The sequence below is a fragment of the Etheostoma cragini genome, chromosome 4, assembly GCF_013103735.1.
Source record: "Etheostoma cragini isolate CJK2018 chromosome 4, CSU_Ecrag_1.0, whole genome shotgun sequence".
NCBI classification, from domain to species: domain Eukaryota; kingdom Metazoa; phylum Chordata; class Actinopteri; order Perciformes; family Percidae; genus Etheostoma; species Etheostoma cragini.
In genome coordinates, this window is record NC_048410.1 from 9,272,949 (window position 1) to 9,286,907 (window position 13,959).

Below are 13,959 nucleotides of genomic sequence, written 5' to 3' on the forward strand. Positions count from 1 at the left end.
TTTTTAAAATCAGCATCAAACAGGTGAGTAATTTGACTCACGTGACACTGTTGGTGTGACTCCTTGAGCTGGTTCGCCTGCTGTCCTTCTTCTGACTTATACTGCCACCCATTTTGATGTTTCCTCTCCAGTCGATTGATAAACACTGCCACCAGTGTGTTTTTCTGAGCTAGTAGGCACTCTACGGCACTCCTCTGAGACTGCTCAACAGCAGTGTTGAATTGCTAGACCTATCGCCACATTACTAGTTCAGTAGTGATGCAATGCTGTCAGGTTTCTTCCTCCAGTAACAGGTGGGTTCTTTTGTCCCTCCCTCTTATTATCTCCTCCCTCAACTGCACTAACTGGAAGTAAACACTATGCAGCTTAAACTTTAGTGTAACAAAAACTGGGAGGTATCAGCTTGTGTCCTATGTGCCCGTTGTATTGGGTAGAAAGTCTCAACCATAAAAAGTTACAGTATGGTGAGTCATGAGATAAAGTGGTAGTTCATTCCTCTGAGGATGTGGATCAAGATCTTGCTAGACCAGTTCCCGACACTGATCCACTGTTCTTTCAAGTGCAGGCCATTCATATTGTAATTTCTTCAGAAGCTAAGTCCATTAGGGGAAAGTTAGCTGATTTGAGTTATATTTACGGTCGGTGCGTGATAATGATAATTTAGCCGTAATTAAATCTCTTCTGTTTTGCTGTCCATGTTGAAGTGCATTTTTCCAACTTTTTAGCCAAACACTGAAGTGTACACATGTTACAAATCTATGTAACAGAATCAGTGCATAATAACCTTGCAGAAAGAATACACTAACTTCTCTTGCAGTTTGAAAATGTGACTACTCTTGAGACAGCTGTTTTTTTCCTGGGATCACAGGCAAGTGAAAACAAGTTCCCTTTAGGCCTCAGTTTGGAGCTGAAACCGAATCAGGGTTATGTGACAGACAAGAACTAGTGTTTATAATCCATGTGATTGTTTGAGACAAGCCTCAGCCTGCATAGCAATAAAACAAATCTAGGTAATCTGGCATCCTTCACACAAAAAAAACAACAATTGGGATTTAGAATGCAGATAATGTGCTTTTATTATTTCACCGTGTCCATATTTTAAGAAAACATGTCATAGCAATGACTGGCTCTTGTAATGACACCTGGTTTTCAGCCCCATTGTGGCTTTGTCCTGCACACAGGAGCATAAAAAGGTCGTCCCCTTTTCATACCAAACATGCATACATGCACCCAATCACACAGACTTGTAAAAAAACAAACGGAATGCAACACACTGTTGTGTGTTGCATTTTTAAAGATTTGAAAGAGAAGAAAGTTGCATCTCATATTTGCAGATAACAGAAGTATGTTTTTTCATATTTCAGGTATTTAGGTGACAGAAATCCATACAATCTTGATAGTTATGATGAGTCAGAAATTGTTTTTTAATTTACATCATGACTCAAATACTGTCACTTCTGTTTTTTAGAGATTATTTTTGGGGGCTTTTCCACTGTTTAATGGACAGGCCAGCTAGATGAGAGAGGGTGAAGAATGCAGGAAATCATCACAGGTGGGACTCGAACCCTGGACCTCTAGGTCAAGGCTTTAACCTCTGTATAAATGTGCACCTGCTCTTCCAACTGAGCCAACCCACCCGCAACACATTCTGTCGTTCTTGGCTAAAATGGTTGTGGTTAGTATAATATGGATACAATACGTTCAGTATGTTGTCAAACAAGTGATGTACAACATAAAAGAAAATACATTTAAGTTATTACACCAAATTACATTATATACATTAATTGAACTAAAATAAATTTAATTTAATTGCACTAAATAGATTAAATTAAACTACAATTATTGAATTAAAGTTAATTAACTTGAATAAATTACATGATATTGAATTAAATAAATCTCATTAAATCACAGTTCATGAAACAAATTCAAATATTGACTTGTTTTTTGTCTTTGTCAACCTTTGATGATGTCATTCTACTTTTAGCCATTTTTTACAGATACTCTATGGCCATGGAATCAATTATATTTATGAATTTGATTTTTTTTTAAATGTGCACTTAGTCAATTGTCAAAGAAGAGCTGTTAAAAAACATTTCACAGACGGCTGAGATATTTTCAGTTAGGTTCATCAGCAGTGCAAACTGCATTTTAGCATCCGGTCATCTGCGGTGTTATCGGATGATTTCCATTGATTAGTCAGCTGCATTGATTCCCCACCAAAAAAACAAAAAATTACCACCAGATGAGTTTATTTTTGTTGCATTTTTCCAAAACACAGACATGATGAGGCACATTGCCTGTAGCAGCTAACTGATTGCAAACAGGTCCACCCCTACCTTCTCTCTACCTACTCTCGGAGGACTTCATTACTTTGAATTAGCAAAAGCGTCCTTCACTTAGTCAGTAGGTAATTTTAGTCTCTAAAATTTTTAAGTTGAAACAATCTGAAAAAAAAGACTAACTCTTTGCTTGGACTGCTCAAGATTTCAGAAGTAGACATTCTGTTTTAAGGCGTCACACAAGCCTGAAAGGTTTGGAACTACAGAGTTATGAGATAATCCCTCACACTACTCTGCCACCCTGTGGAAGCTGGGGAGAGAACGTTTTCCAGACATGAGGAATATCTGTCGTGGACTGAAGAGCCTGACATCAACCGGTAGACTGTGAATACTACTACTAGAGTCTGTGTACTGTTAGACTTTCCCTGCTGTGTGTCAGAGGAGCGACCACAAAGTAATAGTAAGAGAGCTTTAATCTTTAATCGTCATCATCATTCATAGTTTCCCTACATGGGGCAGGATTTCATTCATTTCCATCATGGTCAAGGGTTGGGGCCAGGCTCACTGGAGTCTGTAATTAAGGAAAATGTACCTCATAAATACAGTTCAGTTAGTGACAGTTGCACTATTTATAAGATTTGAACTGCAGTTGCATGCATTTTAAGCTTGTCTGGTGCATTGCGTTGCAGAACACAGCTTGTTGTCCTTTGAAATGTTAGTCACAATGTGTTTTTCAGAGCGATTCAAACAACTGTGCGGTTCTTGTGTGGTACACGGAGTACACATAAACAGTCACGGAGTCATGTGAGCGTTCACAGCCGCAATAGACAGATGGGGTAGTCTTTGTAGTCCACTCCACTATATTGTGTTTCACTATTAAAAAAAAGTAGATTGCAAAAATGTGTTTTGAATAGGGAAATGTATAGAGTGAAAAACAATCTGAATAAATGATATTCCAATTGAAGGACAACACTAACATGTTTTTGATTTTACAGTAAGAGCCCACTGTGTTATGCACAAAACTGTAATGCCTTTGTGCTCTTTTACATGCAATACTCTACATATCTTTCTAATGTGTGTTTCAGTTCCACTTATTTCCAGTGGTGGAATGTAACTTACTGCATTCACTTAAGTACTGTAGTTAGGTACAATTTTCAGGTAATTTTCCTTAACTTGAGTATTTCCATTTTAAAATACTTTCTATATCTACTTCTCTACATTTTGGATGCAAATATTATACTTTTACGCCACTACATTTATTTGACAGCTTTACTTACTTTTTTTTACTTAAGTTACTTTGCAGAGTTAAACTAGTAATACAAGACATAAATCAACTAATACATCATGATACATTTTATAGGTTAAGCTTTACCAGTAATTAAAACTAGCAACACCTGTACCAGCTCCAACATTAACTTAATTAAGTAATGCAAATTATAATACAGTAATTCAATATGTTGTCATTGGTGTCACATGAAATGGGCCATTCTGCATTTTGACTTTTTTTGGTACTATTAAGTATATTTTAATGTAAATACTTTTGCACTTTTACTTATTATTGTAGGACTTTTACTTGAAATAAAAGTATTTCTAACATAGTAAAAGATCTTACTTCTTCCACCACTGCTCGTTTTACCCTCTCTATTTATTGATCCAGACAGAAGCAGAAAACCACCGTTCCCAGCCAGAGTCAACACACTTTCCTCTCATTTTTGCCAGACCACGTCTGCAACTCTGTTATCACAATCTCGGCCTGTGCCTGTGATTCCATTGAGAGGCATGAGACCAGAAGCGACACTGGTCTGAGAAACATTTCTGTGTCGACTCAACTTCCCCCACACTCCACTTCCGGCCCAGCCAGCCCTCCCGGCGACGTCCGTCCACACCGCCCGGTGAGCCTCTATGAATCACAACAGAGCACACAAGCTCATAACACTCAAGATTACCCTATTTTAAAACTTGTTTGTAATCATTGGAAGGCAGTCACAAGAGATTTGAGCACACGGAATGCACTTGATGGGTGGGAATGCTCATGTGAGGAGGGGAGAGGTCAGGAAGTGGGGGTGCCTAACCCTAAATGCCTCCACAAGATCACAGGTCATCCAACTTGATCTTTTTGGCTGAAAGGAAATGATCTTCATTCCAATCACATTCCAGCGTGAATATATCTTTTCACTTGAAGCTCCCTTTTTCAAAGTGGTCCTTTGTGACTGTGGCAAATTAGATACACTATTTGAAGCCTGTTAAAGCAGTCATAAGGCTTCTGTTTTTGTATTTAAATGTAAACATGTGTAGAAATACCACAGACAGACAAAACATTTTGTGCTCCAAACAGAATGGAAATTCACAAAGAAACTATGGCTTCCTCTTGGCAAGTGACTCATTCAGAGCCGCTGTTGAACGTCTTCCACCTCTGGCCTTTCCTGCTCGGAGCCAGAGGCCTCGGGGCGTGTCTCCCTGTGACCTCATCTTCCCAGAAAACCCCCCAGAAATCCTCCACAGTGAAATCGTTCACATGATGCAGCAGCTTTCATGCAAGTCGTCCACAACAACAAACCAGTCAGTTCATAGAAAAAAAACATCTCTCTTTGCTGATCAGTAGCACGGACAGACATTCAACAAGAGCATCATCCTGTGTGTGTGTGTGTGTGTGTGTGTCTTTCCGTAACCTGCCTGTTGTTTCGGAAAATCTTCACAAGAACAGGGTTAACAGAAGTTCTGAACAGCTTCGCACATCACACCCAACACAAACTGCTGGGTCGACTATTGAGGGGAATTTTACATTCATGAAAAGAGGCTTTGTGTTCATGCAAAAGACAATAGCTCCCACATGGCAGCAGGACATTTTAAACCAGACACAGCACATTCAATGAGTCATCTGGCACACTGTCCAAAAGTCAGCAGATCAGTAGGCAACAAAAAAGCATATCGGTTAACTAATGTACTCAAAGCACATAATGATATGTATAACGGGACACCTGACAGGCAGACTGTCACATTTTGAGTTTCAAGAGTCAATCATACCTTGGCTTCTCTGAGGACTGACGGGCTGTGATGGATCTGCCGGGAGGTTTGTGTCCTTATAACACAGTGCAAAGTAAAGTCCCTGGTCAGTGTCAGAGGTCCTTAAGGGGATTTGTGCTCTGACTGACTGCTTTTGGAGGTGCCGCTCTTTGAGGGAAAATACTTGTTCTCTCTGCGTGGCGAAGCTTAGTCCATGTGGCTGGATGGGAAATGAACTTTCTGGGCAAAGAGCCAACAGCAGAGTTGGTTTTAAAGACACAGCAGTTGCAGTTCTATGTAAGGTTTTGTCACACTTTATACAGTGTAAGTTACAAGTTACGACTTTATTAACATTACCATGCATACTGCTAAGTTCATTTCCACTATCACTTAACAATAAGTAGGCTACAAGTGGCGATCTGTGATTTTACTAACTAAATCCCACTAAAAATGAGACTTGAATGTGAAGTAGCCTATGATTTAAAGAAAAAGGAAACATCTTTTCAGCTGTCACTGCTGTGCTGCCTTTTTGTAGTGCCTGTTTAAAGAAAAAAAACAAAGAGTTTGGAATCATAACAGTTTTGTCCATTTACGTGATGGTAATGACCACAGGTACAACCACAGTATGCATGGTAATACATAACACAAGCAGTCACGAGTTATTAATGTGTGAGTGGTGTCTCCCTCTAGTGGTTAATCCTGAGAAGGCAACTGCAGCAGAAAGCCCCTGCAACGCATCTGCCTGCTGCAGTTAACAGAAACTCTGTGGATTCTACAGACATCTCAGTAGCACACAGAGGCACTGCAGCTGTCATTACCACCAGGCCGAGTTAACAGTTCACCAAAGAGCTGTGGTTTCTATCTCAATAGCCTGTGCGACGAGATCGCTTTCTGTTCTGCTGCTTCCAGTTCCCTATGGATTAACAGGCTGGACCTCAATTAGAGATCCCTTTCAAGCCCACTGTAGCCTGGCAACAAGCTACTGGATAATATGCACAGACACATCTTCATTTCACCACTAATATGGTTACTATAATGAGGTGATATAAAGGGCTTAGTAAAATCAAAATGTTACGTGTTTTGCACAATGATTATATACTGAATGCTTGGTGGAGTGTTGGTTAATAATTTAAGGTGATTATTTAACTATAACTACAATGTATCTTAGTCTAATGGATCCCAACATTTTTGAAGATCTAAGTTTCAGAGTCTGACACACAGAATAATTCATGAAATTTTCTTTTTTAATAATTTGTATTCATTGGCTACAGACCAAATCTGATACATTGGAAACTATGTATGACCAAATATGGGAAATGTACCAATTGGGACATTTAAGCATATAGTCTGCAAAGTCATTGCTGTGTAATATCAGTAAAAATAAATATGAGAGACAATCACTACAGAACCACACTCTGATCTACTGTCACTAAAGCCAATGAAAACCTATAACCTATATCAGCTTTTGGATGCTGAACATACTATTCCCTGCCAAAGCTAGAACAGTTTTCAGTATTTAACTTAAGGTATTTCTGTTTTAGCATTTTTCTCTAAGTTATTCTTTCTGGTTTGAGGGCGGTGGAACCATTTATTGCATGCTGATAAACAGAGAAGACAGCTTTACTACGCAAAAATTATGATGCTGAAGAATGCTGAACTGAATGCACTGAATGCAAACAACAATTACCCATAAGAGTCTGTCAAAAATCATGTTACAAGCATTATTGAGAGAAAATAAAGTCAGATGCACAGACTGGGGCAGAGTTGTGTTCATACATTTCTATTAAAATATTGGCCTATTTAAAAAACCATAACATTTGAATAACCAGGACATTTGCTTTTAACTCAAATGTATGTATTGATGTATTTGCAGCATTAGAAAAAAGGGGATGTCACATACTGGGTTGTTTGGTTACTGTCAATGACATCTGATTAAAACCACTCCACATCATCCTGATCCAGCTGATCGGCGTCTGCTGTCAGCGTCAGAGAGTTTAGCATCAGTGTTGTCAGTGTATGAGTTCAGATTATCAAACGGAATAAAAAATACCTTAAGATAATGTTGTTGTTTTTTTAAATACTTTGATTCATTAATATTTAAGGTTATATAACCATACTCTGTTTTTAGGTGCTTTAAAGAGTAATTAAACACCCACTAAAATATTTGCTGATGTGGTGGTCTAACCTCTGACCTTGCTGCCATGATGTAGCCTAATAGACACTGTGGCATCACTGTTAGGTATGGTTACAGGTGCAACAGAGTACCCTTCTTACCACACCCAACTAGAATTGAGAAAGGCTTAAAAACTTTCAACCAGAAATTACTCTTTAACCCTGAAATAACTTATTTCTTTGGTCACTAGAGGCCAGGAGAAACACGTTCTGAACATTGGCATTTCATCACATCAACATTTATGTTGATACGGTAAACTTGTGTAAACAGTTGCTTATTTACAAATACAGCACTTATGGAGCAACAATATAATTCATTTGGAGTTGTTTGTGGCCACTTGCTGAATGTTAGTCTAACAGTCACTATCTTTTAGCTCTGATTTTGTTCTCCACCAACTGTATGGGAAACTTCTGTCTCTTTAGCTGCTAAATGCTCCACTATATGCTCACCAGCTAGTAATACTGTGGCTGTCTGCCGGTTGCTGCTGAGCAGGTAGTGTACAGTGGGTTTTAAGAAGTTTTGTATGTTATTATATTTTTTTCTGCCACAGAGAGAACCAAAACTTTCATGTTGTGGCCAGATAGCTAAACATTGAGCTGAAACTTGCTGCAGATGCGTGTAAGAACTCTCTGTAGGTTCATCACTACAAGTGACTTCGTTTACATCGTTGTTTTCACATTCTCATTTTATGTATTTATATAAAAAATACCAATAGCCACCTTAAAGTTTGAAGCCCAGTTTTCAGGAGATTTAAGTGGCCTATTATCACCAGGAAGTCACAAATAGGCTAATTCAGGATTTTCTTAGAAAACTTTTCAAATGCCTTATCTCTCCTTATGACTTCAATGTTTGTATAAATGCAGGCTAGGCTATAGTATTTTGCAGGAGACACACTAAAACACACTACTTACTACGACTGCGCAAACCAAAAATTAAAATGTTCTAGATGTAGGCTGCACTCTGTTTTTGCATGATTGCCCGGGGAAATCCTTTCAATACAAAAAAAATCCTGGATTCCCCTCATAAATGGACACAATAAAACACTTTGTAGGCTACATTTAGATTGTGAATGGGCTCCAGCTCCTGGGTTTACTGCCACTGATCAGATGAGTAGCCTATGGACGGATGTGATGAGGATGTTACATCACTTGCAGTGCAGCCAGACGCCAGCAGCAGCATCCAGCTCGGAGGGAACGCGGCGCACAACCCCAGCTGGCCATATTGTACACCAGCTCCTCTCCGCAAATCGGCTGCGTCACACCTAACAAAACATATAGCGGCGCTGTAGCAATAAAGTCACCACATCAGGAGGAAAAACGCTGTTTTTAAAACGCTACTCGTCTGAGCTGGTAAGTGTTTGGATGCGGTAAATCCTATTTTTTTCCACGGTGATGCATCGGTGCCGAAGCCTTGCTGTGTCCTCTCCTGCGCTTTTGTGAAACAGGCTTTCTCCTGGCCCACAAAGCGCCTCGCATCATTGTGCTTGGTTTGTAAAGCTGCTTTTCATGTGTAAAGGACGTGATTGATATGATTTCTTGACCCCCCACCTCCAGGTTGGTGTTTTTTCGTGCAGGGAAAATGGTTAAACTGGGGAATAATTTCAGCGAAAAAAATAACGGCAAGGTGGTTTCTGAAGATGGATTTGACACCATCCCTCTCATCACACCATTAGATGCCAGTCAGCTGCATTTTCCTCCACCAGATAAGGTAAGATTTTGGTCTAATATGTTTCCATTGATTTGGAGAGTCACAGTGAGGGGGCCTTCATTGCTGTATTTATATCATTACAATTAGCCCAATTAAGATAGGGACAATCAAGGAAAACACTTTCCTTTGTGTAACCAATGTCCTTACATATCTATTATTTCTATACTACAATACACTTAATGTAACCCATCCTGCATTTTCTCCCCGAAGCTATAACTGAAAGCTGATTGGTTTTGTGTTTCTACCAGGTTGTGGTGAAGACAAAGGCAGACTATGATGGTGAGAGCAAGAAGGGAAAGCTGCAATCTCCTAAAATCGCAGAGTTCTCTATAAGCATCATTGAAGGCGTATCTGAGCGGCTCAAGGTAAGAATGATGTCGCTGTGACATCGTCCGTGCTTCATACATCATCCCATTTTCAATATCTCTCACACTCCTACACATGCATATGCCTGGAGAGCAGACAGCTGTGTCCCTGCAGCTCAGGACATTTGTCACTGCCGTCGTAACGTTCTCCCACCAATAACCAAGTTATACTTCTGTGCTCAGGTCATCCTAATGTCCCGTGTCCTGCACAGCCTGTCATCTTCTCGGGCTACACAGGGAGACATAATGCATAATGATTCACTTAACCCCGCCCTGAAACTCATTAATTCAGCTGCTGCCATGGCGATGGCCTCCAAACAGCAAGCATCTCTCCCACCTCCCTCAACGCCCCTCTGGCTTGCAGATGTGTGACACCATATAGAATGATTGAAAAACATGTGCTTTTGTAAAAGAAAAGATAAAAAAACTGCAGGCCTCCTTGCGTAATTCAAAATGTATGAACTATTTGTTCTGCATGCAGACTAAGCAATAGTCTACTCGATTTTCAAAATCAACAGATGAAACTGTCTCTGTGAGTTGTGTCAAGCTTCCTTTAGTAAAAGAGCTTTAATTCTCAAACATGAGCTGAAAGGCAAGGAGGCCCGCCACTGTCTCAGAGAACACCGCTCACTTCCTCTGATCAATGCTTTGAAATGCTGCAGGCAGCCCTTTCATCACAGATAGTATTTTAATAATCTCCTGTTGCTTTGCACTATGTCTGCTCTTCTGTGGAACTGTGGGATTTATAAAGACAGATATAAATAATATATTTATATTCATATTCAATATTTGATTCATTTTGATATGTGCTGTTAACAGTCTAATTAAACCTGACCGAACATACCGGGTGCAAATAGGACTTGTTTGCACAACACCGCGCTCCCAATCCAAAAAACCAACCAACCAAGAATATTCGGACAGAAATTTTACATTTGCATCTGGATTTCACTGTTTCACTTTCTCAATAATCCAATTTGCCCACAAGCAAAATAACATATGGACTCATAAAAATAGCGGGTGCTCACCTTGGGGCTCAACATCTTCCGTGATAATGAGGCGATTTCTCCCACACATTGTCCTATCCTCCCCTCCCACTTTCTAGAAACACCAGTAGTCGTTACATAACTCCCCTGAGAGGTGAGAGCTGGGCTGTACAGATGGTCACACAAGCCATCTTCCTGTTGAGTTACTATATGCAGAATATCCTTTATAGGCCTGCCTGGCTGTTAGTTAATGTTGTTTATAAAACAGGTAGCTTAAGTCAAGCAGTCTGATTGGTTTACAGTTGTAATAATATACAACAACTATGACGTCTAATTCCTTTGCACAATAAGTATCACTCTGTGTCTGAGAAAAAAACATTTGAACTTAGATAGCTAAAATCCAATAGAAAATGGAAACATTTAGGGTTAGTCAACCTTCTGAGTGGCCTAACTATGGAGGAGCGGACTGAGCTGTGCCCATCTCCTGAGAATGGAGCGGAGCAGCGGAGGAAATTATGTCCGTTAGGACAGAGATTCTCAATTGTGTTTTTTTTTAGCCAAGGACCCCTTTACAAGATCGAGAATACAGTACAGTATGTCCCTTGGAATAACTTGACATAGCTACATTTCTATAGTCCAAGTTACATGACTGAACAATACAAGAGAAATGTATTAGATAGATTTTAGATGTATTAAAAAGTTGCAAAGTCTGAGAGTTATATATTTGTTGGATTACAACTCTATGAACAATTGAAGATTTGAAAAATTAAATACTATTTATTGAACAATTAAGCCTTTTGTAAAAAATAAATACAAAGTTTTACATGATGATTTAAATGAATGAATCTGAAGACTTTTCACAGACCCCCTTGTAGGGCTGGGCAATATATCAATATCATATAGATATTGTGATATGAGAGTAGATTTTGTCTTAGATTTTGGATATTGTAAAATTGTGATACATTAAGTGTGGTCTTTTCTTGGTTTTGAAGGCTGCATTAGAGTCAATTGATGTAGTTTTCTGAGCTTAGCAGACTGTTCTAGCTGCTCTTTTATTTGCCTTTACACACTTTGTCATTAAATCGACATTTCTGATGATTATTTATCAAAAATCTCATTGTGTAAATATTTTTTTTAAAGCAGCAATTGTCAATCTGACAATCCCATCGCAATATCAACATCAAGGTATTTAGTCAAGAATATCGTGATATTTGATTTTCTCCATATCACCCAGTGCCACGGACCCCACTGAGAATGAGACCTTTAGGAGAGCTGTGACATAGGTTTGATGACGGAGATGTTGTGTATCTAGGCCTGTAACATTTAATACATAATCGTCTAATCAGAATTGTTTTCCATAATCACCATTTCTTTGTTTAACTGCAATTAATTGCTCAGATTAGCTAATATGCTAAGAGGTAAAATGGTAATAGTCAATTAATAATTAATTTAGGAAGAAAATACAATGTTTTATAATAGAGAGGCAGGGTTTACTTCATAGGCTGTGTGTCTGTGTTATCCCATTATCTGGGTAACATTACAGTGATATAACCAAAAGATGTATACTGGAATTCATTCAAAACCAGCTTTTAAAAAAAAAGTAACACATTTGACTGAAAGACAATAACATTGTTAATCGTAATTATTTCTAAGACAATTATAATTGTACAGTAAAACGTGGAATTGTTACAGCTCTGTGTGTCTCTCCGATAGGTGACCTTGCTTGTGATCTGTGCGCTGGCCTTCCTGGTGTGTGTGGTCTTCCTGGTCGTCTACAAGGTCTACCAGTACGAGCAGCCTTGCCCCGACAGCTTTGTTTACACGGTAAACACTTAATGAGCATCAGTGTTTGTGACCCTGCCTGATGGTGATATTTTAATGTGATTATCTTATTGGTTCATTGATTATGTTTTATTTACCTTGGAAAGTGTTTTTAGCAGTTGTGAAGAGTGATACATAACTTAGGTTTACTATGTAAAAAATGTTTCATATAAATCATCTGGCTGTCCTAATGGATGTCACAATAAAGGTAAGCATTTGCAGGCCAATGTTTTTCTGAATTTACCAAGAAGCTGTTTTACGATAAAAGAAATTCAAATTAGATTTACCAACAAAACTATGCTATTATTTCAGTTCATCAGAACAGTTTTCAAAGATTTAATAGTTTTCTGTTTATAGGCATGATCTATAATAGAATCATTTTTTTATTCTGTTATAGAATTTGAGGCATTATGAATCAAGCGTTTTTACTGCACCGGTGTTTGGTTTCTAAATAAATGAATCTGGTTTTTAAATTATATTAACCTTTAAAAATAATTAGTAAAACAATTTTCCTCTTACAGAGGAAAATTTGAATTATTAAGCAATTAAACACACCATCACTCAGTCCAATACACAGCCACAGCGAGTGCTGGTTACAAAAGTTATATAGTCTTGCTATAAACCTGTGGCAGTGGAGTTAAGGACTGTTGACTAATTTCTGCACAAGCTTTATCCATTTTCATAGGCACCGGTATAGATTAGGTGATGCAGCTTAGTTTGTATCAAGTTGTTTTTCAATTAGATTTAGTTTTTCATGTTCTGCCGGATCTTTCTGGAACAGTTGTCTTTTCTTCTCATATAACTTAATTGTGAATCACAGTTTGTTTCTCAGAATACCATTACACTAAAAGAAATTATAATTTTGTCACCTAGTGTTTTGTTTTTCCTTTAACATTGGCTCGTTTTTATCTTGTTCCCTCTCTTTTTGGAGCAGCAAGGTCGCTGCATGCCGGCTGGGATGTATGGCAACTACCCCCCTCAGGTCCCTGCGGGCCGCGGGCGCCTCTTTACCCTCATAAACCACTACAACATCGCCAAGCAGACCATCACCCGGTCAGTATCCCCATGGATGACCATCATGTCTGAGGAAAAGGTCACCCAGCAGGAGACGGAGACTGCCCAGAAACTGGCTTAACCAACCTGGGCTTAACCAACCTGGGATACTGGGATCAGGAGGTGGCCTAACCTGCTGCTCAAAGAAATAAATAAATAATATGGTTGTGCCATTCAAGCAAACCTCAGAGTCCCGTGGGTGAAAAATCAACTCCTCTTGTCTGAGGTGCTCTGCTGCCCTGTTGATGTAGTTTGGTCATCTGATGTGTACTATAGCAGGAAATCTGTGGAAATTAGTTTTCAGCAAAGCCACTGTTGCTGTTGGGTGGATTAATGGTTTGTTTGAAATGCATATGTTGTTATTTATTTGCACTTAAAAACAGAGTGGCAAACGTGTAGATAAGGTCACACGGCTACAAACACAGACACACACTCACTGTCTTTGTACATACACATAATGTAACAAAACTCTCTTTAGTACTCACATTGTAAAATGACTGCACCATCTTGTGTCTGCGTCGTTTGTTTTAACGCACATGCACGCACGACTCTAAACACAATCTGTTTGCTTTGAG

General features: G+C 39.0%; 2 protein-coding genes across 3 annotated transcripts in view; one reads left to right on the plus strand and one right to left on the minus strand.

Annotated features, from left to right (window-relative positions):
- Window positions 1–5,551, minus strand: part of tacc1 (transforming, acidic coiled-coil containing protein 1) — a 30,749-nt gene extending 25,198 nt beyond the window's left edge. The window contains exon 1 of one of the 2 annotated variants that reach the window (XM_034869872.1): window positions 5,304–5,551. Coding sequence is in view for 1 of the 2 variants with exons in the window: in XM_034869871.1 (XP_034725762.1) it covers window positions 42–112 (71 nt within the window). In the remaining variant the exon portion in view is untranslated. Of the gene's footprint in view, window positions 1–41; window positions 372–5,303 lie in introns of those variants that run through there. The other variant, XM_034869871.1, reaches the window with a different exon arrangement.
- Window positions 5,552–8,539: 2,988 nt separating this feature from the next.
- LOC117943632 (neuronal vesicle trafficking-associated protein 1-like) lies at window positions 8,540–13,585 on the plus strand. Its single transcript, XM_034869885.1, has 5 exons — window positions 8,540–8,804; window positions 9,009–9,162; window positions 9,411–9,527; window positions 12,224–12,334; window positions 13,266–13,585. Exons 2-5 carry the CDS (start codon window positions 9,034–9,036, stop codon window positions 13,464–13,466), a joined length of 558 nt encoding a protein of 185 aa, XP_034725776.1. The 5' UTR covers window positions 8,540–8,804; window positions 9,009–9,033; the 3' UTR covers window positions 13,467–13,585.
- The last annotated feature ends 374 nt before the right edge of the window (window positions 13,586–13,959 follow it).

Coding starts and splice junctions, on each gene's coding strand:
- LOC117943632 (XM_034869885.1), top strand. CDS start 9,034: ATGGTTAAACTGGGGAATAATTTCAGCGAAAAAAATAACGGCAAGGTG. Junction 9,163..9,410: donor ATTTTCCTCCACCAGATAAG/GTAAGATTTTGG, acceptor TGTTTCTACCAG/GTTGTGGTGAAGACAAAGGC. Junction 12,335..13,265: donor CCGACAGCTTTGTTTACACG/GTAAACACTTAA, acceptor TTTTTGGAGCAG/CAAGGTCGCTGCATGCCGGC.